Below are 13807 nucleotides of genomic sequence, written 5' to 3' on the forward strand. Positions count from 1 at the left end.
GGACTTGCAGACCTGAGATGCCCCAAACTACGGCCGGGATTTCTTCCAGCGTCACTTGGAACTGTTCTGGCCGAGTCCGTGTGTGACTGGCTGTTAACCGACAGGCCCGAAGGCTCCAATGTCGCCGCCTCTCCCTCCCCTGTCCCTGTCCTTTCTCAGGATGGAGTGCACAGGAAGCAGAGGGCAGGGGACATTCAACCGGGAGAGGGCGCCCTGGCCCAGGGAGGGGCCCGGCGACAAGCACTTACTTTCGTGGGCGTACGACCCGGCCGGGCAGTGCGTCATGCAGGCGTTCATGTCCTGGTGGTGGTAGAACCCGGGGCGGCAGGACAGGCACTGGAGCGGGCTCTTGCCCTTGCAGGTCTCGCACCCCCGGTGGCACCTGCGGCAGCGTCTCCCTGCGGTGTCCCCGAAGTAGCCCAAGGGGCACTCGCTCACGCACTTCCTGGGGGAGTGGGAGCAGGAGCAGAGAGGGCCTTTCTGAGTCAGCCGAGCCCTGGGCATTTCCGCTCAGCTCAACACTGGCAGCCCAAGCACCCCGCCAAGGTCAGGCCAAGGTCAGGCCAAGGTTAGGCCAAGGACACCAAGGCCCCAGGGGTGAAGGTTAAACCACTGGTGCCCCTTTAAACAGTTGGGGGGGTTCCCACGTGCCCCAGAGAGGGCACAGGACAAGAACCTGGGAATTCCTCTGCTTTCCAAGTTGCCCCCAGGGAGGTGGTGAATTTTGGACCCTTCAGCTCCAGCAGTAGCCCGCTCCCCACCCACCCCATGAACTGGAACAGTGGGTCTCCCGGGCAGTGACCCAAGTCCGCAGCAGGGCTGTGTCTGCACAGTGCAGGGCGGAGTGCGGCTGTGTCGGGGACCCTAGGGCACCTGGGAGTCACGTCCGCACCCCTGCCCTGCCCCGGCTCTCAGGGGCGGGAGCTCCCGCGTGAGGCCCGCAGCTCTGACTTTAGAACAGTATCCTGCCCTGGCTGGTGTGGCTCAGTGGTTGAGTGCCGGCCTGCGAACTAAAGGGTCGCTGTTTGGATTCCCAGCGAGGGCACAGGCCTGGGTTGTGAGCCAGGTCCCCAGTCGAGGGCGCGGGAGAGGCAACCACACCTTGACGTTCCTCTCCCTCTCTTTCTCCCTCCCTTCCCCTCTGTGTAATAAATAAAATCTTTTAAAAAATGGAATAGCATCGGCCCCTAAAATGACACTCGTCTCTGGTTCCCAAGGGGTCAGCCTTGGGATGTCAAGGCTCAACAAGACCCATTTCCGTTCAACAACACAGACAGAAAAAGCTTCTGGTCTCTGTCAGGGACACCAATTACTTGTGTGATGAGCACGAAACAATGACCAAAACTGGTGAAATTCCAAACCAGTGAGCCTCAGTGGAGTTTCCTTTGCAGGGCACCCCTTGAATTCCTCAGGAGGGGCGCCAGGTGTGTGGGCCTCCCAACACAGCTCAGATCAGCACCCCCCCCCTCGTGGTGTGTGTGGGGGGGTCCCACTGGTTACCTGCCGGTCTTGGCGTTCCCCAGGCTGAAGTGGACGCAGTTCAGGCACTGGTCTGCACGGGGGCCCTCGCAGCCCTTGTTCCCGCACTCCGGATGGCACGTACCTTAAAGAAACAAGCACTTCCTCTCAGCCACCCAGACACTTCCTCAGTCACATCCTGTCCCTGTGACCCTGTGTTGGGGTCAGGCGGAGCTTCCCTAGAGAGCAGGGTGCGAGGTGGGGGGCCCTGCACGTCTGCATGGCCGGACCACAGGCCTGGGCGTCCACCCCTCTGGGCATCATCGGCCACAGGGGAGCAGTGGCCCTGGTCGGGGTGAGCGTCACAGGGTCCGAGGCTCCAGACAGGGGCAGCCCCAGGCAGGAGGGCCAGCGGCAGGTGGGGACTCAGACCTGCACAGAGAGGGACACTGTGAGAGACAAGAGGAGAAGCCGGGATGGGGACGGCGAGGCAGGGAAGCACCTTCTCAGTGCGGCCCCTGCGTCACGATGCTGGGACCGGCCAGTCATGTTACTTCCTGTCCCAAAGGACAAGCAAGTCAGGGGTCGGGTGGCGGGAGCATGGGGGCAGCTGCTGACGCATGGTGATGATCCCCCGGGAAATAAGCAGCAGGGACTGGGGTGGAGACAGGACGGGTTTCCATGGGCTCGGGACCCCGGGGTCTGGCTGACGCTGGTGGGCCTGGGGTGGGAGGGGACGGCCCCTCTCCACAGTCCCCCTGTTTTGGCTTCCCTCCCTCAAGCCCTCAGCAGTCCCCTACACCCCCCCCCGTTTAATTCCAGGGGGTCTGTGTCTTGTTGCAAAAGCAAAGGGCAGGGAGCTTGGTAAACACAAGCAAGTCTTGCCCTTCCAGGGGCTTCTCTCTGGGTACCCCACAGTGTGAGACATGGGTCACACTCAGCCTCAGGCTGCGGTGGGGCGTGTCCACCCACACGTGTCCTCCTCCCCCGCCTGACAAACGTAACCACTGTGGTTGGGACAGGCCCATCCTATCCCCGTCCAGTCCCTCCTCCCCTCGGAAATGGCTCAGGAAAGCCCGCCCACGCAGGGAGGGTCTCGTGGGCCATTAGGGAAACCTCTGAGTCTTTAGAAAGGGTGGGGGGACGACCCCTTCTGTAAGGTTTCCGTTATTGGAGGGGGTGGGAGTGAGTTCAGAAGCAAAGAGGAGGTGAGTTGCTGGCCACCAGCATTTCCTCGGGAGGGAAGACAAAAATCCCCATTCTCTGCCACCCACAATGGGTCTTTGCTGAGACGCACAAAGCCCTCTTCATTCCCCTCGAAAGGGCCTTCAGACCTTCCCAGTGTTGGGCCAGTTTATTTTGCTTCCCTCCCCGAAGGTTTGATGATGTTGCTATTTCCAAAGTTTTCATTGTGGACCCGGCTGTGAGCCTCGTTTCTAAGTGGCGCCCGTCCCCGGGGACAGCACGTGCTGGGCTGTGCCTCCCGGTCCGGGGCGGAAGGGGGGCAGGAGCAGCCCTGTGCACGGCCCTATGCAGCCCTACTGGCCGCCACCTTCCCGAGCTCCAGACTGCTTGCTCTTTGAAGTCCAATCTCATTTGACTTGATTCTGTCCCTGGTGGCCCAGCCCATCCAGGGCAATATCCTCAGGCAGGAATCCTGCCTCCCTGCACCATTTGTGCTGAAAGCACATGAACTTGGCCAGCGGCTCCGGCCTTCCCCGCCCACCAGCCGGCATGGCTTCGAGGACACGCCACCTTCCTCCGCAGTAACTTCCCCAGGTCCGTCTTGCTGGACAAAGCTAATTGTCCTCAATCTTAAGGAGATGTGCGGGGACCGGGAGAAGAGAGACCATTTCACCCCTCTCTCCTGGCATGGGAGAAGGCAGGCAGGATTCCGTCTAGAACATTCACTACCACATTCCCAGCAACTACAAAGCCGTTTGTCATGGGGAGATGCCCAATAAAAATCCGCAGAGCGGCTGTTAACAAGGGTGAGAGAAAGGACGAAAGGAGCGTGGGCGGAAACTGGGAAAGTGCAGTGTCCTCCCCATCCCCACCCCCATGCAGAATATTCTAGAACGTCCCAGGACGGGTTGGCCCTGGGGAAAGGCCTGCAGCAGTGCTTCGGGCGGTGGGTTTGAGCGTGTGGACTTCACCCCCTCTCACTCCCTGCTGGGGCCTCTCCGCAGCGGAGGGGTTAGTCAGGGGAGCCCGCACAAGGCTGGGGTGCACCCAACAGCACCCCCCAACACGGGACAGGCCAGTAAGGCTCCGAGGCTGCTCACCTAAACGCCTGTAAGCACCTTCCCCCGGACGGCTCTCAGTGCGAGTCATCTCCCACAGCCCAGCATCAAGAACTCAGCTCTTTGTGAGGCCTTCTGACTCAAACCCGCCCGGATGGCCGTGCCGGCCCCATCTCTCCCTGTGCCTGCGAATCCCCGTGCTTCTCAGCAGCTCGTCCCTTGGGCCAGCCTATGTTCTCTGCGTGGCGGTCTGCCCTCACACCTCCTGTTCCTCTCTTCGCCCAGTGTGCAAGCATCTCACGGACCCAGGGGCCTCTAACTTCCCAAAGCTGCAGACACAGGGCACACCCGATGCACACACAGAGCCTGCTGGCTACCAGCAGTCTCCCCCCACATGCACGGACGAGGGCTGACATCACTGGGGCAGCAGACCCAGGGTAGAGACGCACACGCAGGTGTTGGGAAGCAGCTTGGGGGTTCGCCGCGGCTTGTCCTTCCTGCTCAGAGCAGTTGCTGAAGGCCCAGGGGGATTATCTGAGTTTCCCTGTGTGTTTTCCCATTCACACCCTCCTGGTAGAGGGCGCTGGATGGTCAGGTGACGCTACCAGGCCTGGGGGTCGGGGGCTGATTGCAGACCAGACGCCACTAACAAGGATGAGAGACCCCTCTCGGGACCCGTCTGGTCTCTTTCTTGATGGCTCATGATCTGGGCAGGCGACGTCAGGTTTCTGACCTTAAACTGCAGAGTGAGAGCTCATGCGTCTTATGAATCAAGTGCCTGTCCCTGCCAGGCCATCCTAGATGTCTCTGGGCAGAGGCTGCATGGTCCCAGGGGCCTGACCACATGTCCCCAGCCACCCTCAGCCCACAACTCGCTTCCTGGAGGCCAGGCTGCCTGCGTTCTCAGGACAACTCTGTCCTTCCCTCCCGGCCACGCTCTTCAGCAGCCTGAGCACCGACTGCCCTGTTTCCTGTACCATCCTCGCTCCCTCGCCCACTGGGTGCCATGTCACCCCCAGACCTGCTGAAGGCGGCTCTTCCCTCGGTGGCCTGGGGACCCCTGGGGTGGCCTCACACATGGCCATGCCAGGTGCTCATCAGCCACCGGATAGACACCTCTGCCCCAGCAGCCTGGCCATCACCACCGAGCTCTGCACCTTCAGCCTCGTGGCCACTGGGGGTTCCCTGGCACCTTGCCCGGCCCACTGTGGCTGTTGCCAGATCCCCCGGGCCTCCCCGCCCCTTAGCAGCAAGCCCCTCGGCTGGATTTTCGCATCCTCGTTCACTTCAGGAACCTCGCACTCTACCACGACCTTGGCCTTCCAGCCTCCTTGGCCCAGAGAGTAACTCTGGCCGTCCCCTCTGCTCCATCCATGCTCAGGGATCCATGTTGGCTGAGAGGTCAGTCACTGCCTGCCCGCCTCATGGCTGCCCCCACCCCTGGGTAGCTCTCCTGCAAAGCACCTGACACCCTCCTAGGAGCCGGGACCCTCTTGGCAGACTCTTGCCCACTAAGCCCGCTAAGGTCCTGGGATCCTTACCTTCCGGAGCGGCTGGGCTCCCCTCGCCATCTCAGGCGCCCCCTGCTGGCGCACTCTGGAACTGTGCCCATCGCCACCGAGACCCTGCAGCCCAGGACCCGCTCTCTGCACTCCCCAGAAAACCTCCTCCCTCCCTCACTCAGTTACCCCTGCAAGCTCCCACCTCCATCCCCCTCGCCTTTGTGCGGAGCTCTGCAGAAAGTTGTTAAGAATCATCGCCCCACTTCAAAATGACCCCTGACCCTCCCTTTCTCCCTGGGTTTGTCTGAGATGGAGATGCTTCCCCAAGGGGCACCTCACAGATGCCCTACCCCATGCGCCTCCTGACTGTGCCTTGGATCTAACTTGGCTGCTTCCTCTCCCTCCTCCTCTCTTCCCTGTCTCTCTCTCTCTCCTCTTCCTCTTCTCCCTTTTCCCTCTCCTACTCCTCCCTCCCCAAAGCGCTCTCCCTTTGCCTTCCACACGGCACCCTCTCTGGCACATCTAGCTGGTACCTGCCCACCTGTCCCACTTGCCCCGAGAAGGCAGGGGACTCCCAGAGCCTCGGACCCACACCTTCATCCCACAGAGCCCCGCCCCCCACTCCACCCCTTCCATCTAAACCACCCTCCGGGAAGAGCGAGCCGTCGGGGATCCAGGCTGCAGGCCAGTCTCACAGCGAGATTCCAGGACAGTGTGAGGTTAGAGTCGGTGGCAGATTTAAGGCGGGGAAAAAAAAAACCCAGTCATTTATTAATAATTACTGAGTCTTGCCATGGTTTATAAATCACCGGGGGAAACAGAGCAGATTAGTCCATACATAATTCAATGGCCCATTTTAAAGGAAAGGTAGAAGACGTGTGAAATGGAATCGACCATAATTTATGCCCGAGCTGTATGGGTGGAATGTTGCATCGTTCCCGTTCTTCTCCCCCAGAAGCTATTACATAACTCAAAGCATCAGTGGCCTTGGATAGTCCCCATCATTTATCACAGAGCCGGAATATTTAGCTACGGAGCGTATGCCCAACCAGAAACACTTGGTTTCTCACAAATGTCTGTGGGACGGTTCAGCGGGGGAAGGAAAAGCTTTCTAAGTGCCGATCGCGACAGGCATTGTCTGAAGCCCTTTCCCTGCGGCTGCCTGAGCCGAGGAAGCTAGAGGCCCAGAGCCAAGGCAGCACACGGAGCAGCTGGGGGCAAAGGACCTGCAGCGGCCCCTTTTCGGAAGCCCTTTCGTGTCCCATTCGTATCTACTGACATAAGGACTTGAGACCGGATCCTGGGTCTTTATCAAAGCCCTTGAGGCCAGTCAAGATCTCCAGGCCAGCTCCCTGCCTGGCTATGCTTGTTCGACCCAGGCACCTGGGCCCACCCTCCGTTAGGTCCCTGGTCGAGAGACATGAAATGGGGCCCCCTGGAAGAAAGTGGGGTACCACCTTAGGAGTCTCACTGAGCACAGGGCAAGCCCCAGTTCTGGTTGGGCATAAAGAACCTCGATTTCCCAGCCTGCAACGGTTGGAGATACTTACTAGTCTGACGCATACTTACTGGTCTGTAAAGTATTAGGGCGGCCGTGGGAGGGAGGAGCTGTGTGAGTGCAAATTGGCATCGTTATTACGACTTCCAGGACAGTGAGAAGACACATAGTCTTCTGACCCCCACCTTCAGCCAGGAGCGGCCCCGCATTTTAAGGGCCATGGCGGGAAACCAGAACTCGCAGAGGCTGGCAAGCTGCGTCCCTGGGATTCAGGCCCCTTACCTGTGTAGTCTTCTTCGTCCTCGGGAGCTTCGGCCTGGGGCGGCGACAGAGAGGCCCTGGGCGGCCCCAGCACCGGGGTGGACAGCTCCAACATCCGGGAGCGCGACTGGTGGGAGGTGAAGGTGTTATACGGGTGCTCCGCTGTGCCGTACAGGATGAGGCTCCATTCTTTCAACTTCCCTGCAAGGCACCCAGTCCACAGAGTCAACAAGCTGGCCCCTCAAGTCCCTGTCCCCCAGCAAGGCTACATGGCCCCTGCCTTTACTCCCTCATTGCTCAAGGACCAGGGACGCGCCTACTGCCCAGGCCCACAGGTCTCACAATAGCCCCCTCGATTGCCCCACCCTCATTACCAGCCACAACAGCCTCTTCCCCTCCTGAATCCAGTGGACAAAGCTGGGGCCGGGAGCCTCAGCCCACGTGCCTCCACATGTGACACCTGGGCTACCCTGAGCAATCCTGCTACTTCAGTCCTTAACCCTGGATCACAGGAAGACCGGTCTCGGGCTCCTTCCTTCACAGCCAGCCTGGGCAGCTGGGGACATTTGGTGCAATGGCAGTGGCGGTGCAGCCCAGATGTGCCCAGAGGCTGGGTACAGGGCATCCCCAAAGAGGGAGGATCAATGGCAGCAGGGTTTGGGGGAAACGAGGGATCAGTGTGGAGAAGGGGGTGGCTGATGGGAGAGCACCGGCCATGAAGGGGGTCCTGGGGGGTGGGAAGAGGCAGACAGCAAGGATCCCGCCCCACCACCAGCTTCCACATGGTTTGGGATGGATGTTGGGTCTTCTCAGGTGTACAGAGAAGTGGAAAACCTGGCCTGCAATTTCCACGCAACACCCAGATGTTATAAAACGCGTAAGCGGCCGAGTCGGTTGTGCCTATGGGCTGGGCGCACTGCTGGCCGCGGCCTGGGTCTCCCTTTCTTACTGTAGTGCCACCAGCATTGGTGACAGTGGGACCGTGTTGCAGGGAGGTCACTGCTGTCCTTCTCAGAGAAATTAAGGGGCTCAGGCCTAGCGTGACCCGCCCGAGAACACGCCGCTCATGCCGATGGACTCACTGCAACTCCCGCCTCCCAGGCTCTCTTTACAGCTGGGCCATCACCACACAGTCACACCAGCTGACGGCCACCCCCACGGCCCTTCGTGATGCCGCCACAGCCCACACTGGGGACGGTGACTTTGCCAGCTTCGTGTCTGTGTTGCTTGGGAAAATCCCAGGCTCCCCCTTCACTTTTTGTCCTGGGTGTCTTGCCCACCCGAATACCTTACCAGGGGTGTCCAACCTGCGGCCCACAGGATGCATGCAGCCCAGGGTGGCTATGAACAGGGCCCAACACAAAATCATACATTTACTTAAAACATGATGAGATTTTTTTGTGTGTGATTACAGGTCGCAGTGTATTTAACGTGTGGCCCCGCAACGCCTCTCCTTCCAGTGTGGCCCAGCGACACCCAAAGGTTGGACCCCCCGCTTTAGGCAAAGGGGGACCCGTGCCCACATCTTTGCTGGGTTGTTATAATCCCCTCTGCCCCTGCTACTGCACTTCTTTGCTCTGAATGGCAGGCCCACGGTCTTTCGCTGTCTTTATACAATTTCTGCCACGTGGACAACTCTGCGAGTATAACCACTTTTTGTTCCGCCTCCGGGAATCTCTCAGAGTCTCAAGTCCCAGCACAGGGGGCTCCTGCTGGCCCACGCGCCCTGTCAGTGGTCAGCTCTCATCCCTCCTGTCCTAGCTGGGTCCGGGGCGGACGGACGCATCACTGGCCTGTAGCTCGCCAGGCAGCCCGCAGATACTGCTCCGAACAGTGTTTGATGGTGATTCTGTCACCCGACATGGCACAGAGCACACTGTTTCTTCTTAACCATGGCCTTGGCCAACACAAGTCCCCCGTCCCGCCCGCCGGCAGCCCCCAAACCCCCCTAAGCCAGGCCCCGCATGGCCCAGGCCTCTCCTGGCTGCTGGGTCAAGCACTGGAGGATGTAGATCCGTGAACTTGAAAAAACACCCGTGAGCCTGCTACGTCCTAACGTACAGCCTTCCGAAGGGTTCTCTCCGCCGCTCTGAGGCCGTTCCCCTAACACATTCCTCACAGAGGCTGCACAGTGAACAATGCGACCCAGGAAGCAGTTCCCACGGCACAGGTGCAGCGTCACAGCCCCCGGTCAGGAGTGATCGTCCCCCCCCCCCCCGTCCCCGGGGTCCGACGAAGCTACACTTCACACCCACCACAGAATCCGGGCACCTTAACAGCCCAGTGGCAGATAGTAATTAAGGCGGGCGCGCGATGGCTACACGAGAGGGGCCAAGCGCTCTGTGGGCTGTAGCTGGAGTTGAACTTATTTCGGGCTTATGTGATGTCGCCCAAAACCCCCCACCCAGGGCTCAGTCACTAAAACTGGAGTCTTATTTTTGGATGTAGTTTTGGCAGGACCAACCAGAGGGGCTGCTCCAAGCACAGGATCAGCATGTACCCTGTCTGGAGGAAGAAAGGGCAGAAAGAACGCCAAGAAACCAAATTTGTAGACCCTAAGAGTTCTCACTGTAAGGAAAAAGAACCTTCTTTTTTCTTTTTTCTTTTGTGTGTGTGTATGTCTGAGATGAGAGATGCCACTCATCTCACCACATACATAAGTCAAGTCATTACGATGCACCCCTTGAAACTATTCGGTGCTGCCCTGGCTGGTGTGGCTCAATGGACCCTATGAACCAAAGGGTCCCAGGTTCGATTCCCAGTTCGGGCACATGCCTGGGTTATAGGCCAGGTCCCCAGCAGGGGGCGCTCAAGAGGCAACCACGCACTGATGTTTCTCTCCCTCCCTTCCCCTCTCTCTAAAAAGAAATAAATAAAATCTTTAAAAAAAACTATTCAGTGCCACATGTCAATTATACCTCAATAAAACTGGGGGAAGAATGAATTCCAAGAAACCAGAAAGAGGGAACTGAAGGGGAGGCAGGAATTCGGGAGGAAAGAGGCTTCATTTTTATTTACAAAGCCCACAGCATATATTACCTTCCACATACATACATGTTTTAGAAAGTATATTTAATTATAAAAGCTATGAACAAAGTGCTTGGATTGGTCAAAGAAAAAAAAACATTAAAAACCTGTGGTATTCAGGTCCTGATTGGGTGGCTTGGTTGGTTGGAGCATCATCCTATGAACCAAAATGGCTGCGGGTTCAATTCCCGGTCAGGGCACACACCTAGGTTTCAGGTTCGCTCCCTGGCTGCGGTGCATATAGGGGACAACGGTTCGATGTTTTTCAATTTGCGCACACTCTCTCCCCGCCTCTTCCTCTCTCTCACATCAATAAAAAGATATCCTCAGGTGAGGATTAAAAAGAAAGCTGTGGTACTTGGGGCTTCTGATTTCTATTTTGGAATAAACTATAAATGTAAATGCCTCCACATCCGAAAGTAAAGGCAATGCAGCGGAGGTGTGTGCCTCCGGCCCCACCCCCGGGCCACCACCCCTCTCCCCGCGGGCAACCCGCTGGCCCGTTCCTCGTGCACCCTTCCCGGGGTGTTTTCTTCTTCCCCAAGAAAGCAGGGACGCGTGCCCGGCCCTGTCTCCTTCGTCAACGCAGCCCGAGTTCCTGCCTCTCCCACTGACGAGGCATCTGGGTGGTCCTCCCATGGCTGCATCAGAGAGGCAGCAAGTCCCCTACTGAGGGGCACTGAGGCTGTGTGCACACATTTGCAATTACAAGTGTTTTTTGTAACCTTGTGGTCACATGAGGGGCGACCTGGCCCAGCAAGCAGAGCAAGGACCTTGGAGGCTCATGACCTGGCCTTGACTCCCGGCTTGGCTGCTTACGAGCTGTGTGACCTTGGGCAGTGACTTCACCTCTCTGATCTTCAGCTTCCTCATCTGAACAGTGGGGATAGTATCAATACCACTGACTTTACAGAGTCGTTTGGGGCATTAAATGACTCAGCGAGAGTAAGACACTGGGCACAGTGACGGGCGTATAGGTGCTGCTACTCGGTGTGTACGACATCCACTGGGCACCTCGCTTCATACCTGCCCCGTCTCCCAGTGCCGGCTGAAAGGAGCCGGAAGGATCAGGGAGGTGGCGGCACAGCCCCAGGGTGAGCAGTCGCTCTAGGGAGACGACACAGGTGGGCTGCCCCAGACCTGGGCTCGAGTCCCCACTGACCAGAGGCAGGAGGAGGACTTTATTTTCATTTTTATAATCCTCACCCGAGGATGTGTTTATTGCTTTGAGAGAGAGAGAGACAGACAGACAGAAAGAGAGAAACATCGATCGGCTGTCTCCTGAACACGCCCCAACCAGGGATCAAACCTGCAACCCAAGTATGTGCCCTGATCAGGAATCAAACCTGCGACCTTTCGGTGTGGGGACAATGCTCCAACCAACTGAGCCACCCAGCCAACCAGGGCAAACGCAGGACTTCAGGATGTGTGTCTGCTCTGGGCCGAGCATTTGACACACGTGTAGTACTTACTATTCGAGCCACACAGCACACCTGTTTGCGTTTCCCTCATGAAAACTAGTTCCATTCATCCCTCACTTCCAGGAGGAGGGGCTCTTAAAAGGGGTCCAAACCCAAACTCTTTGGATTTCTTGCCGCAGATTCCTGAGCCTGTCCAAGAAAGAACACTTCGGGAGGGCCCCACCAGAACTCTGCCTTGAGGTGTCACCAGCAAGGCCCCAGCGACTGCGACGGGGACAGGCGGGGGGGGGGGAACCCACGGCTAAGGCCCTCCGGGGCTGCCAAGAATGGCTTTAGCGTCACACACTGTCTTTAACGCAGCGTCCCCTCGGTGAACTGAATTCACGATGGATAAACAAAACCATTCCCATCACTCACAGGCAGAACCAGTATTAGGGATGAATTCGCCAATAGGAAGGTCCCAGCAGTAATGAAGCTCTTTCATTCCCTGGCATTTTGAATTAAGCATCAAAAATCCTGGAGAAGGCCCTGACTGGTGTGGACCAGTGGGCTGGGCATCGTCCCACAAAGCGAAAGGTCACCGGTTCGATTCCTGATCGGGGCACAAGCCTGGGTTGCCCGCTTGGGTTCTCAGCATGAGAGGCAACCAATCAATGTTTCTCTCCCTCCCTTCTCCTCTCTCCACAGATAAATAAATTAAATCTTTTTTTAAAATCCTAGAGAGAGGGATTTGCAATAAGAGACAGCAGATAGAATTGGGGGGAGGGTTCTGTTAGCTGAAAAACTCTGATCTCATACTTTGGGAAGCCTTTGGCAATTAGCGGAGTTATTAACAATAAAGTATTTATTAATTCTCCCCCACCTCCATACGTCAAACAGCAGGGAGAGGTTCTTTAGAAGAGACCCAATAAAAAGAGGAGGCCTAGAAAAATCAAGAAATCTGTTTTAGTCTAACACTCCGGTGGAAGACTGTCCTTCTGGAGTTCAGTGAACCTGAGTTACAAAGGCTACAAAGTTGAACGCAGAGGTTTGGGTGGAAGGAATAAAAAGAGGCTCCGTTTACTTATAAAAATATACAGATACACAAGAACACTTTAAAAAGAGTGAGTTTTGTAGTATGTGACTTGTATTTCCACGAAGCTGTTATAGGAAATACTGTACACACACACACAGAGAAATGCCAACCTTTACTCAGTAAATTTAAGACACAGTTAAAAATGGCAAGTAAAAGAGAGGAAGATAAAGTGGAAAGGATGGGAAGCGCGTGCACACACACGTGTGTGCCCAGCCCCCATACATACATACGCACGTGTACACACGGGCACACACGCATCCTCAGAGCCAGACGTAAAACAGGGGCCCTGGCTGGGTCGGCTGGTTCAGTTGGTTAGAGCACCATCCAGGTACCCTAAGGTTGGGGGTTCGATCCCCAATCAGGGCACATTCAAGAAGCAACCAATGAGTGTATCAATGAGTAGAGCAATGAACAAATGTTTCTCTCCCACTCTCTCTCTCTTTCAAATCAATAAATTAAAATGAATAAAGCAGGGGAGATACGAGAATCTTGTAGCCATAAAAGCCTTTAAAGATGGTAATTTCATAGCAGGTGCTGGAGAGGATGCGGAGAAAAGGGCGCCCCCGTACGCTGCCCGTGGGATGCAGACTGGTGCGGCCACTTTGGAAACCAGTACGGAGCTTCCTCAACACATCTGCTGTCCGACCCAGCAACCCTGTTCTGGGCATCTGCCTGAAAAAACCCGAAAACCTTTCTTCGTCAGGATATCTGTACCTCTGTTCACTGCGGCCAAGTTTATGGTAGCCAAGATGTGGAAAGAACCTCAGTGTTCGACCTTTGATGGACGATCGGATAAAGAAGATGCAGTTCACATATAGACAACGGGATACTACTCAGCCGTAGGGAAGGATGAAATCCTGCCATTGGCGTCGAATGGGTGGATACTGAGAGTATCGCGCCAAGCGAAATAAATCAGGTGGAGTAAAAAGAAGAACCATATGGTTTTACTCAGGTGGGGTAGAAAACAGAAAGCAACAAATGAACAACCAACCAAACAAACAAAAACTTAGAGACATGAGCAGCAATATGCAGGTTACCAGAGGGGAAGAGGGGGGAAGGATGGGAGGGTCAAGGGGTCAAATTTTGGCGACTGAAGGAGACTTGACTTTTACACAGGTGATGTATTATATTATTACAGAGGTGTACACAGAAACTTATGTAATGTTATTAACCCATATCACCCCAATAAAGTTAATTTTTAAAAAAAGGATGGTATTTTCAATGCCAGAAAAATGGTCTAGGGATCTTAAGCTCCAGGGTTCATTCGGGTGATGCATTCGAACATCAATTAGTTGCCCCCCATTGGCACCCTGACTGGGGAC

The 13807-nt window shown here is 56.3% G+C and overlaps 1 protein-coding gene across 3 annotated transcripts in view; it reads right to left on the reverse strand.

The window, feature by feature from the left end:
• The window catches only part of PCSK6 (proprotein convertase subtilisin/kexin type 6), a 130380-nt gene that overhangs the window by 12086 nt on the left and 104487 nt on the right, over positions 1-13807 (reverse strand). The window contains exons 14-17 of one of the 3 annotated variants that reach the window (XM_037145910.2): positions 6984-7163; positions 6773-6811; positions 1501-1603; positions 249-445 (exon numbers count right to left, since the gene is read on the reverse strand). In XM_037145910.2, coding sequence (XP_037001805.2) covers positions 249-445; positions 1501-1603; positions 6773-6811; positions 6984-7163 — 519 coding nt within the window. Of the gene's footprint in view, positions 1-248; positions 446-1500; positions 1604-6772; positions 6812-6983; positions 7164-13807 lie in introns of those variants that run through there. The other 2 variants (XM_053658979.1, XM_053658980.1) reach the window with 2 other exon arrangements.

This window comes from Artibeus jamaicensis, unplaced genomic scaffold (genome assembly GCF_021234435.1).
Source record: "Artibeus jamaicensis isolate MK-2021 breed Jamaican fruit bat unplaced genomic scaffold, CSHL_Jam_final scaffold_612, whole genome shotgun sequence".
NCBI classification, from domain to species: Eukaryota; Metazoa; Chordata; class Mammalia; order Chiroptera; family Phyllostomidae; genus Artibeus; species Artibeus jamaicensis.